The following is a 16,368-nucleotide window of genomic DNA, read 5'->3' as shown; positions in this document are numbered from 1 at the left end:
TTGACAAATGATAAACAGTAATGTCTGAGAATATCGTGTGCTAAATACAGATGTAATTTGCAAAAAGGCCTTTCATTCAGTGAAACTCTCCTAAATTTTGTATTCATTTTATTCACAATTTACCTAATGAATTGGAACAGGTATTTGCCTTTTAACTAAATTTTGAATGCGTTTGATATAAAGGTCAAAGCAATATCATGTTTATAACAAAAAAATATATAATTGTGATAACTGTCTATATTATAATTATTATTATTATTATTATTATTATTATTATTATTATTATTATTATTATTATTATTATTATTATTATTTACAGATTAAAATAAAAAAATGCAGCAAGTTTAGAGGGTTTGGGTGATCCCGGCGCACCCTTGCCCCCTCGCAGCGAATGGGACTTCTCCCAGGAAGAGCTGCCTTGTCAAACCCACCCAGAACTTTTCGGAGAAGGTGAAGATTCCCAAACACTGAAGCCTTCTGCATTATCCAGATTGTCAGAAGGGCTGTATTCCCGGTAGCAAACACGGGTACTCTCCCATTGTCAGTCAACAGATTGGGAGGTACCAAACCTAAGGCACCGAGAACAATGGGGAGTCGGACAACTTGGTACTTGGGATGCAATCGTGACATTTCGAACGCGAGGTCTGCATACTTGCCATTGTTTTCCTGAATCTTGTCAATCACATTGGTGTCAAAAGGGACAGATTATTATTATTATTATAATTTTTGTTGTTGTTATTGATATTATTAAATCATATCAACTCAGAATTGCGTTTTGTTAAATATTGATACAACATGGTTGCAGTTCGATTCGTATCTCGATACTTTATAACTAAATCAACTATGAACATGAAACACATTGCAGGTGCGAGGTTACACACCGCGCTAAATTTAACACTTGATACCTCACGCTCCGCGTTCGGTTCCAAACTAACTTTAGCGGGGTTAAATCTACAGGTAACCTAGCTCTACATTGAAAACACAGTATGTTTATCTCCTAATTATCATTTGTACAGGACCCGTGAAGATTCCGGGGTAGGATAGGTCTTCAGCAACCCATACTTGCCGTAAAAGGTGACTATGCTTGTCGTAAAAGGCGACTAACGGGATCGGGTGGTCAGGCTCGCTGACTTGGTTGATGCATGTCATCGATCTCAATTGCGTGGATCGATGCTCATGATATCAATCACTGGATTCTCTGGTCCAGACTCGATGATTTACTGATCGCCGTCATATAGCTGGAATATTGCTGAGTGCGGCGTTAAACAACAAACCAACCAACCAACAAATCATTTGTACAGGTTACTGGCAGAGGAGTCGTCCGTAAAATATCCTTTTTGATTGCGTCCCTTGAATCATAACTCTTCAAAGATGAGGTAATAGTCGTTCACGGGAATAAACATTTACTGACATACATGCTCCGCAGACCATTCTAGAAATGCTCCAAGATCACAGTCTACTCCCACCGGCCCACGTCAGGTCACAAACTACACGTCAACGTTAGACAGGGCTGTGTGTAACACGCTTACAACATACGCCAGAGATGTTGTTATTGTCGGCTGGTACACGTCTCGCGTCGGGACAGCAGCAGAGGTTTCACTAGCGGTATGCAACCTGTTGTCCATATTGTGTTAAAACAGTGACATTGTTTATCCCTACAGGCACTTTTGGAAAAGATGTGTCATTATTTTCCAGTCAATCTATGAATGAAACAAGACAACCACAAACAAATTGTAAAAGAATTCATTTCAACTGTTTCACAACAGTAAGGGATTATTACACAGCATATCAAGTCTAGAATTAACGTTTCATTTGAGGAATATTTAAAGAATAAATTATTTCCATAGCGACCATTTCAATATTGTGAAGCTTCAAAATTTCCAAATTAGGACTGATGTGCCTCAGCATTTTGACTGAAATGGTCTTAATTGGGAGTTTATTTGCCTGTCTAGTATCTCAGCATTATGTAGTCAGTTGAAACAACATATCAAATATATATAAACCTTTCATTTGAGGAATATTCCTTAAAATACGTTTTATCAAAAGTGACCTTTTCATAGATTAGAAATTTCCGACTTTCAATATCAGGTCAGATGTACCTGAACATTTTTACTGAAATGTGAAATATTTTTTATTTTGAGTTTGCTTGTCTAGAATCACAATATCATGTATCAGTTCTGAGGAACGTACTGTATGCTTTGATATTGTTCACTCATCACAGTGAATATCATCATGAGACACGGTGATGCATCGGAACAGCTGACACCATGACACTGTCCACATCCAACTGAACACTGCAAACCACGTTTCTTGCAGTTACCATGGTTACATGGTTATCTGTCTGTCTTACAGTTGCATCTGACAACATTGATCGACTTGTACTGGAGGTAGATATGTATGAAGGTTTTTCCATTGGCAGTAGTCCAGTCCCATTGTTCGGGAATTAATATCTCTCCCAATCCAATCCACCACTGGACTTGAAGATAAGTCTGTTTGCTGTGAAAACTTGCTGCTGCGGATGATGGTGGTAATAATTATGGACCTGGATGAAGTCAGTATGAGACATCGCCTTAGTACTGAACTTTCTGTGCCTTTACAGCATCAGTCCTTCTCCTGGAGTTCTTCCAAAGAAGCAGGCTATGGCTTCCTCTCCAGATCTTACAGTCTCTTCTTGCAAGGCTTCTCCAGAAAACACTTGTTTGAAGCTTGAAATGAGGATCTGTTTTGAGTTTCTTTAATGCCTTCCCTTTTCCAGTTCCAAAAAAACAAGATGTAGCATCACATCCTGTTACTACATGTGCAAATAGAAGTAGGTGACAAACTTCAGGACGAAGTTTTGTTTTCATTGTCTGTATGCTCCAAACCCGCCTCTAGCTTCTTCACTTGGATTCAAATAAATCATTGGCAAGAAACTGACAGAAGATTTTCCAGGTGGGATCCTTGTTGTATCATCGGCAACACACCAGACCATCCAGGCACTGGTGCTCGAAGAATCCACGATAGTTTCTGTTGTTGGTCCTCGTACGTCAGTGATGACGTGCATTTGAACTCTTGTTTGTAGAAATGGCTTTTCATTTTCTCAATTGCTATAAGGTCTTCAGATGTAGCAGATATTCCTGGAACTGGTGTGAGATGTTTCGTGCCTGGTGTAATTCCAGCAATGATTCCCATTCCATGAAAGGTGTTATGGCCATTGAGAGTCCTGATGTTCTCCTCTACATTATCCTCAGTGAATTGAATGAAGTAACCAGGCCTCAATGATGCAGCACTGACTTCAAACTTTTTCACTGTTAAATACGAAGAGCAAAAACCAAGGCTGTTGAGAGTATCTATCAAAATTTGGTATGCAAAGTGATGATGTAGTGCTACTGCAAGACCTATTTGCAGAGGTGATATCAGGATTCAAGGTGTTGCTTGAACAATGGCTTGTCCAACCAAAGCGACATTGATTTGAGGATTTTTCTCACTGAACAGTGTGTTCAACAAAATCTTTAACGTATCAGGGACATTGGTTATGTCAATCAAAAGACCTGGTACTTCAATGGACCTATTCTGGGATAGAATTGGTTCCAATGCAGTAACCCATGCTTATTGATGAAACTTTGTGATGATCAGGCTATGCAGCCTTACTTCTTTGATACTGCAGTGCCAACTGCCATGTTTGGAAAACTGGTAAAGAAATACTTTTTGCCTAGTGCTTATACTAAAGGACTAAAATCATGCCACCTTGGTCTACACAGTGTTATGAGATGGTGTTGATTATCAAAAGACTAGCAGAGTTAGCAGCCAAGTGATGGCTTGTTTGAATGACCTGTTCAAAATGCATTTGCCTGCATACATCAAGACTGTCCTACTTGGAGGAAATGAGTAGCTCTGGCCTATAAGTGAGGGAGCCACTTTATCATTATCAGTGATTATATAAAAATATATATGTTGGTTATCAACATCAGACAAAAGGTTTTGGGTACGCATTACCCTGATTATTGAAGATAGTCAAGTAGTGTTAATAATAATTTTACTTCTTCCTGGTTCTAGGAATACCTTCCATCCTGTGAGAAATAGATGCTTTGATAATGTGCTTTGTGCAATATGAGGGTGTGAATATTGATTTATGTAGCCCTAGAAGTGTGAATATTTGTTCGAGTTTAATTTGTTAAATCAGAGTTTAAGCCAAATCAAATTATTTCTTTTCTTGTAGATGGATGATGTGTACAAGGTCATCGGGGCAATGTTGGCTATGCTCTTCTTTTTGGTGTATCTGTCCCGCTTGTACCGACGATACAGGCTCAGACACTATGAAGTGCCAGTCCGAGATATTCGTAAGGGGCATCGGTGGTTCATGATGGATGTCTTCATAGAACCGACATACTGCAACATCAGCGGTTACCACATCGTTCATGGGGCTAGATGCGACTCGTGTGGCATCAGCGTGGACGACCACAACATGAGAGCGGCAGACAAGAAGTTTAAATGTAAGCAGGTGTGCATCAAGGGGGAGGTAATGCATCACCAGTGGATACCAGGTAATCTCCCCTTGTGCAGCGTCTGTGATGTGTGTGGTGAAGACTGTGGCAACTCCCCGGAGCTGTGTGATCAGCGATGTTGCTGGTGTCAGAGAACTGTGCATGATGACTGTTCACCCTCCACTGATATCTGTGATATGGGGGCCAACTGTAAAGAAATTGTACCTCCAAACTGCCTTGAACTGAAGTGGGTTGGGCTCAAAGGTCGTAAACATCTCATTGTGAAGTCTGTCCGCAAACCTTCCATTCCAGAATGGTCTCCCCTGATTGTGATAGCCAATAGGAAGAGTGGGAACAATGATGGGGAACACGTCCTGCAAGCATTCCGTGCAATACTCAACCCAGCACAGGTAGGTTGTTAGTCCCAGTTTATTAACACCCAAGCCGTTTTCTCCGCCAAGGTGCCCACATTGCTTGAAAAGGCCTTAAATTGTTTAGTTTGTCCTGAAAAAGCCTTGAAAATAATCATCATTTGAAAAGACATTGAATTAAACCCTAACTACACAACAACTTATTTTTTTACTATTCATATACCAAAGACAAACTTACTTATGACTGTCCTCGAACATATGCTATATTGCTGTATGATAACCAATAATTCAAACTTTGTAGCTGATTTTGCAAACCTGGTTTGCAAGATGATTGTTTGAATTATGAGTGTTCTACTGAATGAATGCAAGTTGGGATAATCCAGGAAGATATTTGCCTTGATTTGACTATGAATGCAATGAAAAAGTCTTAAAAAGGCCTTGAATGTGTTGAGGACAAATCTGTACCAAACCGTTTGCCTTTCCATGTGGAAAATTCAGTTGGGAACTATCCTACATTTTCTTATTCAAGTTTCCTGACTCTTGGGCATGTTGGATAGTCCAAGGTTAAATACTATTCGGGTCTATTCCCCATGTCTCAGCATTAGTGTGCAGTTTTGCCGTTATTGAAAAATATCTGATCATGCTCAAAATTCATTAAATCCAGAGCTTGTGATGGGAGATAACATTCCCATCTAGTTTTGCAATTTTTCTAATTGTAGTTTATGGAAATATTTTGAAAGGCCATCCATGACCCTTCAGTATATTGTGTTGCCAGGTGATAGATCTCCATGACATTCCCCCTGAGAGTGGCCTTGAGTGGTGCCATCTTCTCCCTCTCACCCCCGTGCGTGTCCTCGTGTGTGGGGGCGATGGCACCATTGGCTGGGTGCTCAAGTCTATAGAGAAACTACAATTCAAGGTATGTTTGCATCCACTCTAAACAAATGCTGAACAGTGCACCAACAATGCACCTAAACCAACATCTTTCAGCTCTGTTCAGTTTGCACAGAATAAGAATGGCACTATTGTCACACCAAAAGTATGAAACACTGCCTCCGATCATGTAGACAGATTGCACTGCATGTATGGTGTCTTGACAGGGTCATGACTGCAAGCACTTATCCTGCATTACATTTACACCTTAATGCATTTACTGCTATTGTTTGACCGAATGACGAAGCTGTGTGAGGTCCAGCTGAAAAAGAAGTTTTTCCAACTAGTTGTGTGGCTAATTCCATCACACAGCGCCAACGTGACCACAAAAGTCACGGAACCTCATGCAAGTCATGCTCAATAAAGTTTCAGCTAATCTACTGGCATCCTGTTGCTTGTTTATTTTTTCAGCCTTCAATTGGGATTTGTATCATTCTTATGGTGTGTTTTCACATCTTACCATATATATTTGCCATCGCATTAATATATTGCATATGATAGTGGCTACAAGTCACTTTATATATCGTGTAATATAATTCCAAATCGCCATTTTGATTTCTTCATGTCACGTTCTCGTGTCTTATGTCCTTTATTCTGTATTGTTGCTTAGTAAGTCTAGTGGGATCCCCCCCTTTGTGTATGTACTGTACCAAACACTAGCCCCGTGGCTACGAAGTGTAGCCTCTGGTCACCCCTCTCTCCTACAGACTTTTCCAAGTACCTCCAGGTGTCTCGGAAATGCCTTACTCAGCAGGCCAACAGACAGACTAGGATGTCAGACTCTCAAGAGATCCCGTTCGAGACCCCTGCCACATCTAGCATCATGTCCATGCTGTCCTCTTCTGGATGGAAGCTGCCTTCGTCATCTACACCTAAGATCGCTGCCTCTTCTAAGCTACCTCTGATGCCGCCAACTAGGCAGCCTTTGCCTCCCCAGGCGCCGATGACCACGCAGGGGCCAGCGCCTCCCTTGGCGCAGATGACCACCATTGATTTCTCCAATGCCGACGCTTACCCAAGCGTATCTTCTGACAGCAACGCTGCCTGCGCCTGCACATAGTGCCTCCGCAAGAGACTCCACAAACACCTGCGCCTTCTGCCCCTCCAAGGTTTGGTATACCACCTGGTTTCAGTCTCTACCATTGCCTTACATGGACCTGACATGGATGCAAACTTTTATGCAGTTCATGTTTCACCAGTCGTTGGCACTTCAGCTGGTTCCTACACCTGTAGCGCCTCCACTGCCACTAGCGGCTCACCAGTGCCTGTTGTACCCTCAGTGCGTACCCCACCTGCACCTACTGCACTTTTTGGTGGTGCATCTACCTCCGAAGCTGTGTCATCTTGCAGGTAGGCTTCTCCTGGATCTTCTTCTAGATGCAGCTGTAAGTCAATGAGGTTCAGGTGCCGCTCCAGGAGCCATTCCTCTGAATGCCGAGCGTACAATTATTGCAGAGGGCTCCTTTTTACCTAAGTATGAGGGTTCCTCCCCGTAGAAGGATACCCATCTGAGCCTCAGCCAGGTACCGGACTGGATGGCTGATTGCTTGACTGCTGTTGTATTTTCACTGGGCCCAGGTGTGAATAAGAAAGATACTGTCTGGTCACAGCCTACCTCCATTCTGCCGGACCCAATGTTGAAGGACATGGTCATGACAATTGGACAAGGACTTTGTGAAATTATCTCGCACTCCGGCATTCAAGGCTACTTGATTTCGGAAGGATGATTCCCCATCCGAGCATTTGAGGTGACAGATATTGCCAATGCCTAGGATGAGGATCTCAATCGCATAGCTGACTTGTCCAAACCTATGACCACCAGGATCCTAGACATGCGGTTGAGTTTTATAAAGACGGGGATTCAGCATTCTTAAACCTTTGTCTGCTCTAGCGTCTTCCTTTTGCACTAGTGATCAGGACCTGACGGACACTAATCCTAATCAGATGAATCATCTGAGGACAGTTATGGTTTACCAGCAACATCAAATAGATCACATGTGTAATCATCTCAACGCTGCCCTGGCTGAGATCACTGCGACTGGTCGCCTTGGCTACCTGGCTTTAACTGATCGAGACTTCAAATTTTAAAGGAAGCTACTATGTCAACCTTGGTCCGCATCTTCCCTTTTCAATGGAGAGGTATCCGAGACTGAATGCCTTCCGTATTTACGGATGACAACATTGAGGCTGTTCAGGACCCGAATCAATACCAACGATTCCCTGATGTGCCTATCCACTCCAGCGACAGGTGGTTCCTAGGGTTCCTCTTCAGCGGTACCCATTACCAATGGGCGATACACCCATTTCGCATATCCACGGCCCCGTGACTATTTACATGCATCACCAAGCCAGTGGTCTCATACCTGCACCTGCACGTCCAGTTCATCCTTCTCCATCAGCTGGGGTGGAGCGTCAACGATCTGAAGTTGATGTTCACTCCATCCTTCACTCTCCAGTTCATAGGAAGCCTGTTCAAGACCAACCAGTACCTCTTAACTGGTCTGAGGGACAGATTGCACAAGGGCCAGCATCATCTGCTCCCTGCCCCAACGCTTCACCAGTGGCAAGTGCTTCTGGGTCTTCTCACATCGACGCAGGATCTGATTTCCAGAGACACTTACATTTGCGCCCAATTCAGCAGTTCCTATCTCTGTTGATCAGGCGCCAGGTACCGTCAGTCTCCATCGTCCTACCTTCACATCTCAAACCACATCTCCTGTGGTGGACAGGGGAGTTGAATGTCTTAGGAGACGCCTCTCTACAGGGTTCGGACGCTAATCTGGAGGACCAGTATACGTGGCACATAAACAACCTGGAGCTGGAAGCGCTCATTCTTTCAATATCTCACTGGCAGGATCGTCTCAAGAATGCCAAGGTAGCAATCTCATGGTGGTCTGGTGTCTGGTCTGCAGCAGATATTCCGTTTTTTCCATCTGGTAGATCGACTGGGCTTTCTAGTCCAGTACATCCCAGGTTGCCAGAGCATTATAGCGAATGCTCTATCCTGGCTGCACAAGGTGGCTCCCATAGAGTGGAAGCTCCACACTGAAGCCTTCAACCTGGCATCTTTGCTATCCAAACATAGACCTGCTTGCCACCAGTCAGAACTTCCTGATCCGGAGTCTCTCTGGTTCCAGATCCACAGGCCTGGGCTGTCAATGCCCTCAGCGTCCCTTGGTAAGGCCTTAGAGCATACACTATTCTGCCACCTGGGGACTCTACGACGACAAGTGGCGATTCTTTGAGTCCTTTTGTGAGGAGAAGCTTCAGGACCCTACTTCTACATCTCCCCAATTCTTGGCAGAATTCCTTCTGTTTTTGCGCAGCAAATGACAGTTCAAGGGCAGCACCATTTCTACCTGCCTGGTGGCCCTCAACTCTTTTTCACTGTTCTGGAAGATCGCAAAATGACAACGGTTCCAGAACTCAAAGCATTGCTGCGCTCCTTCAGGCTAGAGGATCAGAAGGCCAAGTTCAGACCTCCTGCCTCGGATCTGGACATGGTTCTCAAATTGCTGCGTGGTGCTATGTTTGAGCCTATTCACTCAGCTTTATTTTTTAACCTTACCAAGAAGATTGTGTTCTTCTTGGCTCTGGCCACACTGGCAAGGGTAAGCGAGTTGCATGCACTCGACCTCACCAGTGTACGGTTTGAGCTCAGGCCATTGACCTTTGGCTGTGCTGGGACTTCATAGCCAAGAACAACTCCCAGGACAGCCTTCACAATCCCACCACACGCTTTGATTGTGGGTGCCGAAGATGCTTATGAGGAGGAACTTCTCTTGTGCCTGGATTGAGCACTGAGGATCAAGGAAACGACTATTCATCCCTGTTTCCATGACTTCCCAGACGGAATATTTTTGTTGCTGCATGCAATCATCCTACAGGCTCTAGAGACCGCTGGCCTGGATCCTTCCAGAGCCAACAACCTTTACGAGATCCGAGCTGTCACATACACCAATGCTCTCCACAGCAAAAAAAAACAGTAACAACAGCTTAAGTTTACAGATGTAAGGAATATTTAGATATTTCTAATTTTCAGTTTCACCTACTTTTGTAATGAATGCCTCGGTATCTCCTGGTTGTTGTCATCCTGCTAACACTCACTTCTAACTACATAATTATTTGAACTAATCCAAATAACAAAGTTCTGTATGGAATTACCCAGCAAACAATTCTTTGACTCTTATGTAAGTATGATTTTCTGATAATATGTTTTCTTTTCTATGTTCCAGAAGCCACCGAGAGTGTGTATACTGCCACTAGGCACGGGGAACGACCTGTCCAGAGTGCTGGGATGGGGTGAAGGTTACACTGGAGACGTGCAGGTCTCGGATGTCTTGTCCCACTTGAAGGAGGCCCACCCTGTAGCCCTCGACAGGTGAGTGTGTTTGCATAATGTTAGGGATACATCAGGGGGGGTGTGTTCACACAATGTTAGGGATACATCAGGTGGGTGTGTTCACACAATGTTAGGGATACATCAGGTGGGTGTGTTCACACAATGTTAGGGATACAGCTGGTGAGTGTGTTCACACAATGTTAGGGATACAGCTGGTGAGTGTGTTCGCACAATGTTAGGGATACAGCTGGTGGGTGTGTGCACACAATGTCAGGGATACAGCTGGTGAGTGTGTTCACACAATGTTAGGGATACAGCAGGTGGGTGTGTTCACACAATGTTAGGGATACAGCAGGTGAGTGTGTTCACACAATGTTAGGGATACATCAGGTGAGTGTGTTCACACAATGTTAGGGATACAGCAGGTGAGTGTGTTCACACAATGTTAGGGATACAGCTGGTGAGTGTGTTCACACAATGTTAGGGATACATCAGGTGGGTGTGTTCACACAATGTTAGGGATACAGCAGGTGAGTGTGTTCACACAATGTTAGGGATACATCAGGTGAGTGTGTTCACACAATGTTAGGGATACAGCAGGTGAGTGTGTTCACACAATGTTAGGGATACATCAGGTGAGTGTGTTCACACAATGTTAGGGATACAGCAGGTGAGTGTGTTCACACAATGTTAGGGATACAGCAGGTGAGTGTGTTCACACAATGTTAGGGATACATCAGGTGAGTGTGTTCACACAATGTTAGGGATACAGCAGGTGAGTGTGTTCACACAATGTTAGGGATACAGCTGGTGAGTGTGTTCACACAATGTTAGGGATACAGCTGGTGAGTGTGTTCACACAATGTTAGGGATACAGCTGGTGAGTGTGTTCACACAATGTTAGGGATACATCAGGTGAGTGTGTTCACACAATGTTAGGGATACAGCAGGTGAGTGTGTTCACACAATGTTAGGGATACAGCTGGTGAGTGTGTTCACACAATGTTAGGGATACATCAGGTGAGTGTGTTCACACAATGTTAGGGATACAGCTGGTGAGTGTGTTCACACAATGTTAGGGATACAGCTGGTGAGTGTGTTCACACAATGTTAGGGATACATCAGGTGAGTGTGTTCACACAATGTTAGGGATACAGCTGGTGAGTGTGTTCACACAATGTTAGGGATACATCAGGTGAGTGTGTTCACACAATGTTAGGGATACAGATTCAGAATGTGTGTGTGTGTGTGTTCACACTATACATTTCTGTGTTTTTCTGTGGGTTTGTCAGATTTTGATGGAGAGAGGTATTGAACATTGTGAATCAATCTAAAACATCTGACTGAATGATATTAGGTTTTGATGTGCATTTAGGGACATCCATATGCGACTAAATTAAAAAATGACTTAAAGATCATCATGGAAGACTTCCAGACCCATAGTCTCTCTTGTCAAAAATATGTAACAATGAAATTACCTTTGTACAGCACACCATAGTTACATCAGATTCTACAGTACACTTTGTAAACTCTTGTTTATGAGGTTATCACACATGTTATGGCTGTGTAGACATGGTAGAGGGGACTTGTATGCACTGCAGACAGGACCAGTAAAGAGGAAGCAGCTTTGATGCTTAGTTTTACATAATTGAATTACATGTAACTTTAATTTATCGGTGCCTCTAAATTAAGTAAATTCCAAGTTTTACCAAAATTACCATCAGAGAACTTAGTTTGGAATCCAAAATAGATCTCTGCAAATGGCCAGCTTGTATTTGTCACAAGACAATAGTCTGTAATTTCTGATAGTAATTGATAGACTGATTGCTGTCACTACTGACAACTTGATCAATATTGGGTAAAATCAGGATTTTACTGATGCTTCATTTGATTCATAGCAGTTTTGCATCAGGATGAGTGAAATTGACCAAATATTTCGATTGATGACTTTCAGGTGGAAAATAGAGATCAGTCATGAGAAACACTTTGGAATATCCGTTCCCAAGCTGAAACGGGTAAGTGTAACTCCACCCTTTATGGCCAGGTGGTCATGTTCTGCAGAGTGCTAGACATTGTAATTAGTACTATGTGTGAAGCGGAGACATTGTCTGTGTCATCAGAGTAAGCATTAAGTGAGAGATTGATATGCATGCTAAACTTGAACAGCAGATATGCAAAGTTAAGTTTGATGGATTTAGATAAAATGTGCTTGGACTGGCAGATAGATTGAGCCTAATGCCCTTCGGAACTTAGCTCAGAAGTGATAACGCTTTAATGGAATTTGTATATTAATTACCTGCAGGTCATGATGATGAACAATTACGCCTCTATAGGTGTTGATGCACTTGTCACCCTCAACTTTCACAAGCGCAGGGAAAGTTGGCCATGGCTGTTTGCTAACCGGCTCATCAACAAGGTGAGTGCTTGTTCTCAACACGCTGCAGACACATTTGTAAGAAATATATTCTAGTTTTTACAGAAAGTATGTTTTGCCAGCGTTTTTAATAGGATTCATTTGTCCATCTATCATCGTTTGGGAACAACCATTTTTTTCTAGGGGGTGATGAAAGTTTAGTTTTTGAGATTATTTTAGTAATTGTATCAACACATGCTAGTGTTTGTTTGGCTTCATTTTACACAAAACAGCCCATCATGAAATCCAAAAGTGAAGCAAAAAGATACATCCCTGCCCCCATATGTAGTGGTCATATGAGAATTGAAAAGACAGTTCTTGCAGCTTAGTCAGTGCACCAGGAAGAGAGTTACCTGCCTTAGATCACTCTTGGTGTTTCCAATCCAGAATTCTGCTCTGGTATTCTAATATTAAAACCAGATGTGTGTAGTGTGGGTGAAGTGTTTGTAGGTTAAGCTGATTTGTCATGTGTGATAAGCTGCATGTATTATTTCTGATTAAGGTTTGGCATTGCTCACAATTTCACATGATTTAACACAAGGGCCTCATGTTCGATACCCTTATGAACTTATTCCGCTAATTTGTCCTTGTTAAAAGCAAAGGACTTTTCTTTTAAAATGGCTTCTCGGGCAATGACTTTCAAAATTTGACTTGACAGGCGACCTCTTTTATTCCTTATGACAAAAGTAGGCTATTTAGATGTAAAAAGTTCTCTTTTTTTGTCAGAAAGAAGCAATAAAATGTTTTTATTACGGGTGTTTTTGCTGATGTGGCAGTGACTGTAAAAAAAGAATATTTAAAAAACATTGGTTGAGATAATTTGTAAATATGTTATTTCATTCACGTGTAATGTTCCTGATTTGTGTTAAACCAATTTTACCATGCTATTTGGAATCCTGCATGATGATTGGTCAATCAGCCACTGTGAGTGAACCCATTCTTTATTCTGAAGGTATAAGTGTATTTGAAAACCTTGATTCCTTGAACAAGAAGACCAGTAAACAGATTCAAATACTGATATTACCTGAAACTGCCTCTGGATTATTCAAAGCATGTGTGGTAATGCATTTGGACAGAAACATGACAAACATCCACAAATTGTTTTAATAGAGAGCATTATAAGATTCCATCCCACTAAGAAAGTCTAACATATGGTGGCATTCGGTCATGTACGACATCTTGCTCCCTGCATCACAATGCTTCAACATTATGAATATCAGCATGTTGGTTCTTTAGAAATACCTATAATGTTTCAGGGATTTATCCAGGATTGTAAACTTATATAAGTGCCCCATGCAGGCAAATTGGGAAAAATATTGTTATTTTGTTCAAAATTGGGAGGAAGGCCTATTTTAACTGTGTATTTTGAGAGTACATTCAATGCAGCAATATACATGTATAAGGTAACTTAACATTGTAACCCCTCCTATTCATTCCTATTCAGTGAAATACAGGTTATTTTCACAAATCAATAGAATTAGCTATCTGTTATTTATTAACATAAATTGGGAAAAGTTAAATTCCATTAAGGGAATATTTAATGACATTTACTGCAGTTTTGGGCCAAATGTCGGCCTCTGAGCAGGTCTCGATCAATCCCTGTGTCTGTGTCATTTTCTCACATGTTTATTTATTTGTAGATGATTTATTTTATGTTATTTGTGAAACATTGTTTGATTTAAGTAGGCCTATATCAGCGAAGAAGTATTAGTTGTATTGGTTTTTAGTACTCAGTGTTTAGAAAGAAAATATTTGAAAATCCTGCTGCAGCCTTTGTCCTGTGTTTTGTTGACATTTATTACTGTTGCCTACATGCCTAGATGACTAACATTGCCATGGCACCATATTTCCAATTTTAGACCTGATACATCTGTATTTATTGAAATGCAATGTGCACATTGTGAAATGTTAACACTTTGACAGTGACGACACAGAAGGTATATTTGTTCCTGCACAGGGACATGTCAAGTGATACGGTCAGGCTGCTCTTTTCTAGATCAGCAATCAATGTTTTTATTCTTTACAATGTCTCGGTAAAGTGGCCTATGTGTATGTCTTTGTATGTCCGCTTGTATGACATGTGGAGTTTTTGTTTCTTCTCTGTGCAGTACCCCTGACATGACACAGCAGGAGTTACGTAAGCTCTGGCAGTGAGACAGTGTCCCTGGGTGACATGGGTGGGGTGGGGGGGGGAGAGTGAGTCACCCCAGGCCAGGTACTGTGGGATGTAGGCTGCATCACTCTGACCTACGGACACATCATGTGACTGCCTGCTCCAGTCTGACTCACACTCAGAACACCACAGTATATATTTATATGTATGCAAACCAAAACAGCTTCAGTTTGGGGAGAAGGGTTGTGTTTTCTAATATAGCTGTTAAAAAGTCAGAACTTTATATAATTGGGTGAGTCAGCTTCCTTAGTTTGGGTTGAAAGAGGCGTCTTATGTACTGATTGAGACAGTTTGATTGTTGACGTCCCTGATTCCTGAATCTAATGATTTAGATATGGTTGTATAATCAATATTGTCTGAGACTCTTGGCTGTTTAAACTGATCTCTTTCTTGACTTGGTGGATGCTTTTGAAACATTTCAAACTGAATGATTCACAAATGGGTATGTTGAGTTGTTCAAGGTGCATTGACTAGTCTTACAGATATCAGTTGGTACCTTGGCACCTATGACTAATGTCTACATTCTAGAGAGGTATCCCAGAAACTGCCTCATAAGTACTGGGGAATTATGGTGGCATAGTGTTTATGTTGTCATGGTGCTTGTGATGTCATGGTTCAGCTCTGATTACAAAATTAATATCAAATGTGAGAAAATATTTATTGACTTAAACTTCCTATTTTGGATAAGCACATGTGCACTCAGAGTAGGCTTCAGTGTTGTCACACATGCGCTTTAGTGTCGGCACACATGCGCTTTAGTGTCAGCACACATGTGCTTTAGTGTCAGCACACATGTCCTTCAGTGTCAGCACACATGTCCTTCAGTGTCAGCACACATGTCCTTCAGTGTCAGCACACATGTGCTTCAGTGTTGTCACATGTCCTTCAGTGTCGGCACACATGTGCTTCAGTGTCGGCACACATGTCCTTCAGTGTCAGCACACATGTGCTTCAGTGTTGTCACACATGTCCTTCAGTGTCAGCACACATGTCCTTCAGTGTCAGCACACATGTGCTTCAGTGTTGTCACATGTCCTTCAGTGTCGGCACACATGTGCTTCAGTGTCGGCACACATGTCCTTCAGTGTCAGCTCACATGCGTTTTAGTGTCGTCACACATGTGCTTCAGTGTCGGCACACATGTCCTTCAGTGTCGGCACACATGTCCTTCAGTGTCAGCACACATGTGCTTCAGTGTTGTCACATGTCCTTCAGTGTCGGCACACATGTGCTTCAGTGTCGGCACACATGCGCTTTAAGGTCGGCACACATGTGCTTCAGTGTCAGCACACATGTGCTTTAGTGTCGGCTCACATGTGCTTTAGGGTCTGCACACATGCGCTTCAGTGTTGTCACACATGCGCTTTAGTGTCGGCACACATGCGCTTCAGTGTTGTCAAATGTGCGCTTCAGTGTTGTCACACATGTCCTTCAGTGTCAGCACACATGCGCTTCAGTGTCGGCACACATACGCTTCAGTGTCGTCAAACGTGCGCTTCAGTGTTGTCACACATGTGCTTTAGTGTCAGCACACATGTCCTTCAGTGTCGGCACACATGTCCTTCAGTGTAACACATGCACTTCAGTGTCAGCACACATGTGCTTCGGGACACATGTGCTTCAGTGTCAGCACACATGCGCTTCAGTGTTGTCAAACGTGCGCTTCAGTGTTG

At 42.5% G+C, this 16,368-nt stretch overlaps 1 protein-coding gene across 1 annotated transcript in view; it reads left to right on the top strand.

Annotated features, from left to right (window-relative positions):
- The first annotated feature begins 1,396 nt into the window (after window positions 1-1,396).
- The window catches only part of LOC139468197 (diacylglycerol kinase epsilon-like), a 68,534-nt gene continuing 53,562 nt past the window's right edge, over window positions 1,397-16,368 (top strand). Inside the window, exons 1-6 of the mRNA XM_071250009.1 lie at window positions 1,397-1,605; window positions 4,199-4,873; window positions 5,610-5,753; window positions 10,003-10,148; window positions 12,064-12,124; window positions 12,412-12,525. Of these exons, the coding sequence (XP_071106110.1) occupies window positions 4,199-4,873; window positions 5,610-5,753; window positions 10,003-10,148; window positions 12,064-12,124; window positions 12,412-12,525 (1,140 nt within the window). The 5' untranslated portion in view covers window positions 1,397-1,605. The remainder of the gene's footprint in view (window positions 1,606-4,198; window positions 4,874-5,609; window positions 5,754-10,002; window positions 10,149-12,063; window positions 12,125-12,411; window positions 12,526-16,368) is intronic.

Source organism: Haliotis cracherodii, unplaced genomic scaffold (genome assembly GCF_022045235.1).
Source record: "Haliotis cracherodii isolate W230 unplaced genomic scaffold, xgHalCrac1.p SCAF_2, whole genome shotgun sequence".
Taxonomy (NCBI): Eukaryota; Metazoa; Mollusca; class Gastropoda; order Lepetellida; family Haliotidae; genus Haliotis; species Haliotis cracherodii.
The sequence above is the reverse complement of the archived record's forward strand: the minus strand, read 5'-3'. Positions and strand labels throughout refer to the sequence as shown.